The sequence below is a fragment of the Molothrus aeneus genome, chromosome 6, assembly GCF_037042795.1.
Source record: "Molothrus aeneus isolate 106 chromosome 6, BPBGC_Maene_1.0, whole genome shotgun sequence".
Classification (NCBI taxonomy): domain Eukaryota; kingdom Metazoa; phylum Chordata; class Aves; order Passeriformes; family Icteridae; genus Molothrus; species Molothrus aeneus.
The window spans coordinates 56,399,983-56,413,642 of record NC_089651.1 but is presented as its reverse complement, the minus strand read 5'-3'; the positions used below and the strand labels follow the sequence as shown (position 1 = coordinate 56,413,642).

Here is a 13,660-nt window from a genome sequence, read left to right as displayed (position 1 = left end):
TACCCAGCTAATTTATGACCTAGAAATCGCATTTAAAGCAATGTTTTACACATTCTGCACTTGGTTAAAACCACCTAGAGAAGGGAGGGGAACATCTGCCCTGCTGCATCATCTGGTGCAAGCCAGACTGGAGAGAAAGGAGGGCCAGGACTGTGCAAATATTCAGCCTCATTTTACTGCAGTCTCTACTGCACTCAGTGTTAAAATCCAGGTTGTTTCAGTGCTTAATCAATACATCAATACAGTCAGTAAATGACAAGGAGAGTTCATATTTGTCTTGTTACTCCAAGACTGCTCATAAAGTCGAGTTCACAATCCCATAAAGGAGCCTGCATTACCCCAGTGGCTGGGAAGGAATTCCTCATTGGCTTCCCATAGGCCTGTCCACGGAGAGAACAGGAAAAGATAATAACAGGGTAAGTAAGAGTAAACTGAAATAAAGCCAAAAGTAAGTCCTACAAATCTAGCAGGGCAATCTCAGCTCATAAATATGAGCCACCAAGTGGATACTCTGAACAGACTTTTGCCTGACAGAGGCAGACTGATAAACTCGTGGTATAAAAACACCATGAAGTTTTCACAGGCAAAAGCCATTTATTTCACAGGCAAAAGGCATTTATTTTCACATCTGTTTTGCCTGCTTGAAAGTGTGGTGGAAATTTTAGCACCAATACATTAACCTGGACATCACTGTTTCAAGAGCCGGGGACCATTTGATTTGCCAGTGTGAGCCATTTGGTCCCCACTGCATTCAGAGCCAGGAATCCAAAGACAACACTCAAGCTTTAGCCAACAAGGCAGCTTTGCTGGGGTGGTAGCTGCAAATTCAGAGGTGATATGGGCAGGAAGAATATCCTCTGATGATGAGACAGGCTAGAACAATAGACAAGAAGAAAGAAAATATAAAGTTTGATGGGCAAAAGAAAAAGCAAGGGAGGGGAAAAAAAGGGGGGAAAAGTAAAAAGAAGAGAAAGAGAGAAAAAGAAAGAGAGAAAAAGAAAGAGAGAAAAAGTAAAAATATAGGACTGGTGCCATGCAGAAATTCACAGCAGGACGCATAAGGGGCAAGATGTAGAAGCAGAATTAAATGTGATATGCAAGCTGGGTAGACTCAGGATGTATTTTTCCAAGAGCCCTTGCAATTCTTATCCCTTGTGTGGGGGAAGAGTAATGGTAGGACACCACCAATCTCTTTCTTCCCCCTCAGCATTTCCCAGAGGTGACCAGGAGCCAAACTGAACTGCACAAGCCATCAATCACTGCTCAGTGTGTGGCTCCACAGACCTGCTGCAAAACATCCACCGTGACTTCATGGACCACAAAGTACAGATAAGAGTCTAGGAGTTAAATCCTTCTGGCAGAGCACAGCACACTCGAGGTGGACTGATCCTCTATCCAAACAGCTTATCTCCAAACCATATTAATTACTGGAACACAGCAGCAATTTGTATCTGCACCAGGGCTTTTTGCCAGTGCAGCTCTCTCAGTCAGATGCCACCAAGAAAGAGATGGGCCAGCAAAGCTTCACAGCAGAGTAAATTTCAGTGCAGCTTTTAAGGTTTTTAAGCACTAAAGACGTCTTTGCAAGCAGCACCCAACCCAGTCTGGCTGTGCTCTGGGTGAGCCAGCAGGAGAGGCAGAGCTGGATAACCCTGTCAGCACTGATGGGTGGCACATGGCTCTTCAGATTCAAGCTGATCTGCACTGTCACTGACATCTTTTATGAAAAATCCTTTCCTTAGGATTTTTCCTCCTGAGAAGCTGAGAGGCCTCAGGAACAAAATGTAAACAATTGTTATCTGCTGCTGTGGAATGCAACAGGTGCATCTTTGATTGGCCCATGTTGGATGTTTCTAATTAATGGCCAAACACAACCAGCTGGCTTGGACAGAGAGTCCAAGTCACAAGCCTTTGTTATCATTCTTTCCTATTCTATTCTTAGCCAGCCTTCTGATGAAACCCTTTCTTCTATTCTTTTAGTATAGTTTTAATATAATATATATCATAAAATAATAAATCAGCCTTCTGAAACATGGAGTCAGATCCTTGTCAAGTCCTAAGACCCCTGTGAACAGGGTCACAATCTGCATCTCCATGTGCCTCACAGCTGTCCTAAGAGCATCCTGCTCTGGAGGAGCTCTGCAGGCTCCCTGCACATTCCACCAAGGACTGACAGTGCAACTGCTCTTCGCAGCCCTAGAGACCCTGTGTCCTCCCAGACACCACCATGGCCAGCTGTACACTGCAGCTGGAAAATTGCCTTCAGCTGAAGGGTACATCTTCACAGCTGGTCCTTGAGCAGAGTAAAACCTCCAGAGCAGGTCTGGCTCCTGCATTTCTTGGCACAAGGGTGGATTGGAGGCTTGCCAAGGTTGCAAGTGGGGGGAAAAAAGGCAAATTTCCCGCTGCCTCCGGTGAGCTGTGCTGACACCTGTAACCCCCACTGCTTCTGAGAAGGCAGCTAAGAAAAGCAGGAGTGTTGCCAGTAACTTACACAGTTCATAGCTCTGCTGGGCATTCTGGGATTCCCTACACCACAAGCTGAAAGCCACGGCGCCAGGGAGGATTATTTTAAATTATTTCATTCAAGTCAGGGTTGGAGGAAGAGGATGGGGCATCTGGACTGTCTCCTGTCTGTGTTGGTGCCCATGTCCCCACTCTTGTGCTTCTTCCCCAAGCTCTTCCACCCGTGGGCATCCATGGCCAGTGTCCATGAGTTCCCTGGGAGCTGCATAGTGCAGAGCTGAGATGAGGAGAGGGAGCTCCCTCCCCTTCTCCACGTCCTCTTCAGTGCACACCCCAAGGCAGCCCCAGCAGTGGGTGAGTGCAGCCCATCCTGCTCTCATCAGCAAGTCTGGTCCTCACTGAGCCTTTGTACTTCCAGGATGTCAGGTTTGCTCCCTTTATGTGCTGACAACACTACTGTGCCTCTGCAAGCAAATAAAGCTGCTGAACAGTCTGCCTGTCCAGTCACACTGGCAGAGACTTTCAGTCCAAGAGATTTCAAACAGGACATTGTTCCCCAGTGCAGGAGCTATTAAATTCCATAAATTTGTAGCTGCTTTTCTACTACAAATTTTATCACCAAACAAACAAAAAAATCAGCAAGATACTGCATGATGTTTTCAAGCCTCTTTTTTTTTATTGTCCAAAATAACTATTACTCATTCCCAGCTCTCATTAATTGCAAGTTGTGATCACCTGATAGGCACCAGTCTGAGCCTCTTCCCCCATTCCTGACAAAGCTTTATGTTCATTCCTACGCTCTGCCACTTGTCCTCATGTTTAAAAAAATTAATAGTCCATATGCTGCAACAATATAATTATTTTAAGCAACCTTCCTGAAAAATGTTTGAAGGCTTCCTGTTGACTAATGGGTGGAACTGGATTGCCCCCCTTTCTTTCAGTTGAGTAGTAATGATTTAAGCAGATTAACTGGTTAACTAAATGTCATTAACCCAGATCATATCCTTTATAAGAAATAACACTGGTTACAGGAATCAGCTAATATGGGGTTCATCCAAAGGCAATGAGAAAGCATTTTTATCAATGTCAAAATTTTTCGATGGGCTCAAAATGAAGTTCAACGTGATTTCTGCTAAAGGAGTAAATATGCTGGATGTGATCAACAAACTAAGCTTTCCTTCATTTGCCACAGAATGTGGTCAACATCCCTGAAAACATTCAATATTCAAATATTCCTGTCCTTCAAATCATCCACCACATCACCCCAGGTACTAACACTGCCACTTTACCTGTGATGGCACAGGCCAGGACAGCTGCCCCTCCAGTGAGACCCACCAAACACCAGCCACTGCTGAATGGTTCATCATTCCACAGCCTGGAAGAAATAAAATAATAAAAAACCCTCCCAATGATCCATGACCAACCCACCCCAATGCCCATGGTGGGGAGGCAGGAATCCTGTGCTTTCAAGTCCAGGATTTTCAGTTGGTGGCTGCAGAGGCAGGCAAATGTCCCCCTGTCTCTGGACCCCGATGGCAGCAGTGTGCGCAGCCCATCACCCTTGGCTGTTTGTACAGAAATGAGATCTTGGCATAAAGGATTTGCTTTTGTTGTGATTCAGTTTGGGTTGGATGGATGTGCTGGGCTCAGGATGCCCAGTGGAGGACACCTGCTAATGTGTCTGTTGGCATTTTGGCATTAAAACACATCAAAATGAGGCCACTGGCCTGTGCATAAGTAACATTTCTTGTTTCTCTCTTCCAGTAACCGTGACTGTGGGAGGACAACAACACTTGCTGGGGCTTTATGACACTGCAGGGCAGGTAAAGGACTGCAAAACATTTATCATTTTCCTTCCCCATGGTTTGTTTGTTACTATCATACACTGGGGTTTGTTGTTCATGATGTTTGTGGAGTTTGCTGGGGTTTTTTCACAAATAATAATAATCAGGTTTGAGTTGGAATGGTTGAACTGCTGACCTTCTCCCTTTTGTTTTCGTTCTGTTTCAGCAGTAAAACACACACAGATACATTCATCCCTAAGATTGTGTTTTGCCTAATCAAAAAAAGTAAAGTCTGATGAGGCTGTGCAACCCCCCATATATCCACCTCCTACTGCAAATACCATGCTTTATGTAGTCAGTGTTTTCTTCCCTTTACCACATGGTGGCATTGAAGATAGAATAATTCCCTTTTTCAAGATCAGAAAACTGGTGTAATTCAGCACCAGTCTATCAGTAACCAGCTGTTTACTTTCCAAGTGGTAACCCAGCCAGATTTCCATCCATCCCAACATGCCAACATTCTTCTCCCAGGACAAGGTGTCCATTACTAGAGAGTCTGTTTCCCATGCTTACTTGCATTTAGAATTCTTCTGCTGTTTCCACTGTCCACACTCTGCTATGGTGTGATTGCACTCAAAGCTTGCAGAATAATTTCACCCCCTGGAGAGGAGAAGAAATTATTTCTCACTGCTTTGCTCTGCCAGCAGAAAGGCAGAGGAAAGTACAGGGAGCAACACATTTTTTGTGGTGAAATTTCCCTCTCCTGACTCCAAATGCCGGCGAGTGACGAAATAAAGAAAGGGACATAGCCTGCACAGAAACCTTGCAAAAAATCATCTGCTGAGAGCAGAGGGAGGAGGCCCCAGGTTCCTCACAGACTGGGAATGTTGTAACCCACATCCACCAGCTCCTCCAGTCGCAGCTGACACTGAAGACAGCAGGAGAGAAAGCAGATTTGGGAACTTGCTTCACTCCCTCTGGGTTCCAGCAGCCCTGGATGCAGGGCTTTGCTTCCACCAGGAGCTCTTCTTGGTTTTGGCCATGACTGACTGCTATGAAAGGTACAAACAGTGCAGAAGGAGACCCTGCTGTCTGCAAAAGGCCACTTCAGGCAGAACATACTTTGCAGCACTCTGCAGAAAGATCAAAAAACCCACACCAGAACAGACTGTCACTTCCAGAAAAACCTGCACTCAGCAGAACTGGGGCTTTGATGCTTTGGATTTCACTTTCTTTAGTTTTATTCTTATCATGTTTCTGTAGGCAGCACCAGTCTTAGCTGCTTTGGTGGCCCTTACAGACCACACATCTTTCCTATCCACATGTGAAAACTGATGATCCAAAAGCCAATCCCAAAATATGACCCAAGCCCTTGCCCCATGTCCACATCCTGTTCAGTCTTTTATTCTGTGTTCAGAAACTCTGAGCTCAGAGCCTGTGCCATGATCCATCAGCCCTGCAAGCCTTTGCAAGCCAGACTGGAGTTATATTCAGTTCCCAGTCAGTTTTCACCCCTTGCCTTAATATTCCTACTTGTTTTGTAGGGCTGACAGTTCCACCTGCCACCCATTTCTGCAGCAACACCTCCTCTCATTTGTCCTCCTGAGCCAGAAGGAACACTCAGCTGTCTCTTTGACAAGCCTCACCCCTCCATCCATTCTTCAGCATTTTGCTTCAAACTAGACAGTTCACCACCTGCCTCCAAACCCTTTCTGTAGCTCACCAAGCCCAGGTCCCTTCCAGACCCTGCTCCAGAGGACGTGGCTCTCCAGGCAGAGCCCAGAGTGTGAATCAGCCCTTGATGACTGGATTGTCCCCGTGGAGGCTGGAGGGATGATGCTTCCCACATGCTCCAGTTATAACAACAGATCATCTGGGTTGTTTCCTCCCTCCTTCTCCTTGGGCTGTGTGGCTTTCCAAAGGCATCATCAGTGTGAAATCATAGCCAGAAATAGCCCTTGACACTGTGATGCTATAAAACATATGCTAATGAAATAACAATTGAAAAATGTACTCCTGCAGCAGGACCCTCTGTCAGCCTGAAGGGAGAGCTGGCAGAGACCCCAGATTTGAGGTATCTGGCTTTCTCTATCCCTGGCACAAATGGTCCTAGGAGGAAAAACTGTGGTCTTTTTGCTGGGCTGGACTCAGGTGCAAAATGCTTTAGCAGAGTGTACAAGAGATCAGCACAGCAACAACATAAAAACAAAAAAAAAGCCAATTCTGCTGCATTTTTGGGGCCCAAACACTGTTGAGCTGATGGCCAAGGTGGAGGGGAGGGAGGAGCACCAACTGATCTTGGCTCTGACAAGTCACAGGCAAATAACTCAGCAGGGCCAGGTCTGGCACTGGCATTTCCAGACCAAACCAGTGGCCAGGCAATGTTAACTGGGAAGCCTCGAGCTCCCTAAATAGCAGGCAGCACGATGCAAGCATGAGCTGGGAAAATAAATAAATTAATAAAAATAAATTGTTGATCAGCCACAGCTCAAGCCCACAAGGACTCGAGTCTCTTCCCAAACATTACTGTCACTTGCTACAGCACCCCTCCCTGCATGGGCCCCATACCCATGGAAACCTTCAGTCCCTTTTTTACATTATTTGTGAGATTGACCATCTCTGAAGGAGAAATTACCCAGTAGGGCTGTCTTTCCTAAAGGTCCATGGCAAGGTTTTATTTTATTTTATTTTATTTTATTTTTATTTTATTTGTTGCAAAGCTATCAGGCCTTCTCCTGGAGAGCAGGTACAGAGAAGGGGTCCTTGTCTGATGTGGTCTGGAGGATCCTGTTCGTGTACAGGAGCCCAGATCAACTCTTATCGATGATGTTTGTATTTTAACCTGTCTGTGAAAAATCCCATGTGCCCTGATGGGAGGTGAGGCCTCGGCTATGAGATGCATGGCTGTCCCTGCTTACAACTTACATAATGCTCTGTGCTGATAGCTCAAATCAGGAATGCTCTTCCTGAAAAAGGGTCTTCTAGGGACTCGGAAGGAACAAGGAAAATGAAATTAAATGCAGGCTCCTGGAGCTGTCACAGCCAAGCAGAGCACTCATGGTTTTAATCTGTAGTTTTAATGGTACAGTAAGTCCCAGCCCCTCTAAATATGCACGTCTGGAATATTGAAAATGGCTATATTTAGCCAATTTCTTCCCAAAACTCCTAGATGAGGATTCCTTGAGGCTTGCTGCCACCACGTGGCTGGTTCAGGAGCTAAACCAAAAGCACAGGAAAGCTCTTTGCCGGTATCAGCCCGCGGTGGCTGCGCCACAATCAACCTCAGGTTTAATGTTCTGGCTTCAAACAATGTCCCATAATCAGGCCAGGCTTTCCTAACCCACAGCATCCACATTAAACTGTCTCTACAATGCAATTTCTCCTCTGATGCCATCAGCTTGGCATCCACTTCGTCTCTATTAACCTCTGCTGGGAGCTGGCTGCCACCTCCAGAGCCTTGGATAAATCTCCTGTCACTGACTTTGCTTCTTCATGAGCTGCATCACTGGTGCACAAACCCCACAAACCCCACAAGCATCTCTGAGGGGTTTTGGCTTTTTTTTTCCTGCAATTCCTTGAATCCACTTCAATTCCTAATACACTTTCTTGGGAGGTGATACATCCAAACACCTCCTCCTGTAAATCCTTCTTCAGATCTTTCTGTGCCACTGTAAAGACACAGTTATGCCACTTGAAAAATACTCTGGTTTTACCCCAAATACTGTGGCTGTGAGGGCTGGTGGTAGTAAATGAGAATTTATTCTTCCTGTCAAAGTGGGTTTAGGACAATAAACATCCAGTTAGACAAAACAAAACATTTTGTTTGTGTTTCAGGATGCTTTTTTAAACTTTTCTTTCCTGACACAGAGCTAAATTTGGGCTCATGCTTCCTTTCAGAATAAATAATTAAACTTTTGAGGATTTTTTTAGAAACAGTTGGTGCAAACTGGTTTTGAGTAATTCATTGGTATATTTTGGAAAGTAGAGTTGATCCAGAAGGAGTCTGGGTCAATTTATTACTGTATAGTCAGTGAAAAAGAGACTTCAGAAAGGTGATTTGCCAGTCTCACAATTAAGTCCTCTCATTAGCTGACCCAATCAAAGCAAGGCAGAAGTAAGGCTGCACTAAAACATCATCTATTCTGACACACACTGATCCAGTCCTGCATCACCTTCTCCTGCAGGACAGGCAGCAGCCTGCATTGTTCCTGCCCCTAATGTGGGTTTTCCCTGCCTAAAATAAATGTTCTCGAGTCTGAGAAGCAGCATCCAGGTGTCTTTTTTCCCTTTTTTATTAACTTTATTTTCTGTTATTAACTAGTCTGTATCTGCAAAGCAAATCACACCAGATGAGTTTTCACACAGTTATAACCAAAAGCAACCAGACTGCAGAGATTTGAGACTTGTCCAGAATGCAGAAACCATAAACTGCAGATCTACATTGCAGTCAGGCTTGACAGCAGCATGTATTATTGTTTCCCACACTCCAACTTTGTGTTCCTTTCCCTTTTGTTAATTCTGAAACCCCTAAAAAAGCCTTTGGAGCAGATGTATCCTCTCTAAAAAGCATCTGTTTCATTGCACTGAAGTTTTTTAGGAGGTTTCATTGAACAGTACCCACCAGACACAGCTACAAATGCTCCCACTGTCAGAAAGAGCCAGGCTATCCCTTTCACATTGCTTGCAAAACCTCTGCTTGCTCTCAGCTTCTCAAGCCTGAAAACAGACCTAAATTCTTCCCTGAAACTCAGCTATCAAAGCCAGCTCATGACATAGCACAGCTGTGATTCAAGTGTCTGAAAATTCACCCTCTTCACCACTATGGAGAAAACATCTCCTTCCATCATCCATGGCCTGTGGAAACACTAAATCACCCACAGTGAGTACCCAGGTACTGCAGGCTGGATTTTATCTGCTTTCTGATTTCAGGACATCTTCTGCTGGCTGGCACACTGCTGTGCACTGTGCAGGACTGTTCAGCATCACCTTCTGCACCACCATCACCACAGATAACACAAACAAGACTTGTTCACACAATCACAGGATGATTGAGGTGGAAGGAACCTTCAAAATTATCAATTTCACACACACACACACACACCCACCCCAGCAGGGATAGGGACACTTTTCACTAGACCAGCTTGCTCACAGCCCCATCCAACTTTGAACACTTCCCAGAGATGGCACATCTTTCAGCTCTTTTTGGTAAAATGCTGATAAATCAGCACCCTTGTCCTCTGAGGGGTGGTTCCCCCTTCCTCCAGCAGCCACCTGGAGCTTGGGAAGTGTGAATGAGTTTGGACAGTGCTGACCACTCCATCAAACCCAACATGACAGCCCTCCTTGCAGCCATCCCCTCCCCTTGTGACACTCTTGCTGTTGTCCCCTGGCAGGAGGACTACAACCAGCTGAGACCCCTGTCCTACCCCAACACAGATGTGTTCCTGATCTGCTTCTCCGTGGTGAATCCTGCCTCCTACCACAACGTGCAGGAGGAGTGGGTGCCTGAGCTGAAAGTCTGCATGCCCAACGTGCCTTATGTCCTCATAGGAACACAGGTAAAGCCTCTCCTGAGCATCTGGAAACGTTTCCTATTTAACTCATAGGAAATTCAGCCAGATTTTCCCATTAGAGGAAATTTCAGGGACTAGGAAAGGAATCCAATGTGCAGGTGTCCAGACTGGCAACGCTCATCTCATCTTTTTATTCAAATGTATATTAATTATTTATGTGTCATAAATACCTATAGAGAGAAAAGTTTTCGTACAGGTCTCTGATGAGGAGAAAAAAAAAATCAAAGTTTGTGGCTAGAAGTAGAAGCTAAACTTCAAACTAAATTTTAAGAATGGGAGTAATCAGCCAAATGACATGGGAAGGAAGTAGCCTCCCTTCATGCTTTTGTATCAACATTACAACTGGTGACTCACCATCCTGCTTGTGTTACAGTGATTGTCAGACTGAATGATCAAACCCCTTCATTTTGGCCTTAAAATCTATTAATCTGTCAATCAAATAAAAATGCCTTAAATATAGGTTCATTACCAAGACACAGAGTGGATAGAGACTGTGAGGGTAGAGATTCAACCACATGGAAAATGTCAGAGCACTGGACAGTAACCTAAGTCAAATTAGAGAAACAAATCAAATGCTGGTCAAAACCAAAGTCTTCATGCCACAGGAAAGGCAAATAATTCAAACACTGGCTTTGTTTTCTACACTGGAATAATCTAAAACACCCATTTAAAAACAAAAGCATTATCCTTTGAATCACACAGTCTGAAAATGGACAGTTTTTAAATGTCAGAATACTTCACTTTGATGTTTTCCGTGGAAACAAAGGATTTTGTTTCAAGCCAGACTGAGCTGTGCCAGTCTGGCCTGTCAGGGTGGGGTTTGGGTGATGCAGTGCAGGGTTGCAGGAGCTTCCCCCACCAGTGGGGTTCTTTCCTGTACCACACCCAACAACCTGCAAAGGAGAGCTAATTCATGGTAAACTGGGAAAAAAAAAAAAAGTAAGTAAATGTGCAATTAATTTCTGAAGTATCACCTGAGTCGAGGAGTGATACAGCTGCCCTGATGTAAAGCCATGAGTCTCTGCCTCAAGAATCACAGCCCAGATTTTGTGTATTTTGCCCTAGATTGATCTCCGGGATGATCCCAAAACTTTGGCGCGGCTGCTTTACATGAAGGAGAAACCACTCACCTACGAGCACGGAGTGAAGCTGGCAAAGGAGGTAAAACAGCTTCTTCTGATGCCACATGAGGCTGACTGATCACAGCTTTCCTCTGGGTTTCCTTCCTTCAAGGCTCCCCCAAGGCCCCTTGGCCCCAGACAGAGATTGGAGCCTCTGTTCAAACAGGCTGGACCCAGGCACACCTTGTGACCCCTGAGCTTGAGCAGTGTCAGCTGGAACATAGAATATCCTGAGTGGGAAGGGACCCAAAAGGGTCAATGAGTCCAACTCCTGGGCATGCACATGACAATCCCAAAAATCACACCATGTATCAGAGAGAATGATCCAAACACTTCTGATCTCTGGCAGGTGCCATGACCAAGGTCTAAGGAAAGCATTGAGGAACACAGGGCAGCAGGTGGCAAATGGACATCAAAACAGATTTTACTACCTGTTTTATCTAAGTCAAGTGTTTCTTGCTCAGGGCTCTGCCAGGAGATGCATGTGGCAAACCCCTCTCTGCAGTCGAGCCACCTCCTGTCAAACTCCTCCCTTTCCCTTACAAAAGCACAGACAACTGGATTCCCACTTATCCATGGCACTGCAGGCAGCAGAGAAGGTGCTCCCAAAGTTTCTGTGGGACTGTACATTTCTCCTGGAAATGTAGGGGGTCAGAATCACTCCCCAAGCCCTGGGGTGCAGGATTCTGGATCCTGGCCTTGTCAACTTATATGCTGCAGGTGCTATTAACTGTCCCTGGCCCTCAAAATCAGAGCATCCATGAGCAGAACAAGCTGAATAAGCCACAAGGTTGCTGAATAAGCTGAGGCTGCTTTCCCAGGCCTCTGTGGGTGTTTGTGTCATGCCAGCACACCCAGGAGACTCCTATCTCAAAATGATGTTTCCCCATTCCCAGAAACCAGCTGGAAGCCCTCCCCAGGTAGCAGCTCCCTGGGACTGGAGGAGGCAGGACACAAGAGTGACAGTTCAGGGGAGAAGAGCCAAGTGTGTGAAGGGTTCAACTCCAACCCAGCATTTCCTCAGAAGCCTTCCCAGCTGCACAGGCAGGAGGCCAAGCTCCTGGTCCAGCCCTCAAACATGGGTGCAGCTCTCCTCTCTCTGGAGGGCTGTGCAGGGAATTCCTGCAGGCAATCAAATCACCCCCATGTGGTGAGATACTCATGTTGATGCTGATTCCTCAGGAAGACCACATGAGCTTGTCCCTTCACCCCACAGGCAGCCAGATACAAACAGAGAAATGGTCTGACTCCTTTCTAAATGCAGAAAGATGCTGGAACAGCATCACACTGTGTCTCCCAGCAGTGGATACTGACTCTCATTTTCCCTCCTCTCTTTCAGATCGGAGCCCAGTGCTACCTGGAGTGCTCAGCACTCACACAGAAAGGCCTTAAGACTGTCTTTGATGAGGCAATCATGACCATTTTCCACCCCAAGAAGAAGAAGAAGCGCTGTGCAAAGTGCCACAGGTGCTGCACCCTTGTGTGACGTCCCCTGGGAAGCAGAGCCAGCTGAGTTCAGTGAAACCAAGCAGGTTAGAAAGGCAATGAAGGTCACACACAACTGAAACAGGGAGCATGACCAGAAAAGGGTCCTTCTTATCCAAATATAGGAGCTCTCCATGCTGTGAAACCTCCAAGTTGCATCACCCTTGGCCAACTCCTGTCTCTGTGCTTTCCTAACCCTCCAGAGCTGTTTTGCAGCCTGTTCCCACTGCTGCAGACTGCACCAACAGAAACCAGGATGCCTGCTTGGCTCCCCACCTTAGGAATAAGGTGAAGGTGGCTTGTGACAAAACAAAGAGCTAAAGACAGCAAAAGAAACAGGAGAAACTCCTCTGGTGGCCTTAAGTAAGAATTGATCAAAATTAGGAATTTGCAGTCCTTAGGAATTAAATCTGAATTGACTGAAAGCACTTGGAGATCTGTAGAAATCTAATATGTAAGATATACACTATAGGTAGGATGTACTTTAAAATTGCTTTTCTTTTATAAGACTTGCTAGTTCAGGAGATACTTTAGTTTGTTCAAACCACAAGGAAGCAAAGGTGGAGTGATTCCAGTTTATTTTCACTTAATGGTGAAACTTCACAGCATCAGGATGTTGCTGCACCCAAGCTATCAAAATGGATCAACATTTACCTCCAGACTCAAGGAATGTTCTTAAACTAAAAAAAAAAAAAAATGCAAATAACTGTATTTTTACAGAAGAATGTTCAGGCTGAGCCATGTTTCCTTAAGCTGGGAAAGGAAGTACAGAGTTGTAGCATTAATGTACTGAAACAAAGAAATTCTGCCACCAAAGAATGTTGCCCTAGACATGAAATAGCAGCATGGAACAATCTCTCTTCCAACTGAGAACAAGAATGAGACATATTGCCATGGCAACTGAGAATTTACCTTACAGATCAGCTGGATTTCTACATCTCACCCAACAGCCAAGAACAGGAAAAGAAAAAAAAAAAGCCAAAGGTCATACTGACTTTAAGTGCTTTGAGGTGATCCAATTGCCTTAAAATTACCCTTTTTTTATGAAGTATTTCTGTAAAAAACCTCATCAAAGCAGAGTTGTGAACTTGTTGACTTTTTGTAGCCTCCCTCCTCCCATTGGTTTCTTCTCTGTCTGCTCCCATTTCTCCATCTCTACAGAGAGTTCTGTTCCACAGTGTGGCTGCCATGCTCAGGAGTGGACTTTTCCACCAGTGGCAGCTGCAGCCAC

The 13,660-nt window shown here is 45.4% G+C and overlaps 1 protein-coding gene across 3 annotated transcripts in view; it reads left to right on the top strand.

Annotated features, from left to right (window-relative positions):
• RHOJ (ras homolog family member J) overlaps nt 1–12,430 on the top strand; it is a 53,145-nt gene extending 40,715 nt beyond the window's left edge. Inside the window, exons 2-5 of one of the 3 annotated variants that reach the window (XM_066551994.1) lie at nt 4,231–4,289; nt 9,647–9,808; nt 10,889–10,984; nt 12,284–12,430. In XM_066551994.1, the coding sequence (XP_066408091.1) occupies nt 4,231–4,289; nt 9,647–9,808; nt 10,889–10,984; nt 12,284–12,430 (464 nt within the window). Of the gene's footprint in view, nt 1–4,230; nt 4,290–9,643; nt 9,809–10,888; nt 10,985–12,283 lie in introns of all 3 variants that reach the window. The other 2 variants (XM_066551993.1, XM_066551995.1) reach the window with 2 other exon arrangements.
• Nucleotides 12,431–13,660: the final 1,230 nt, after the last annotated feature.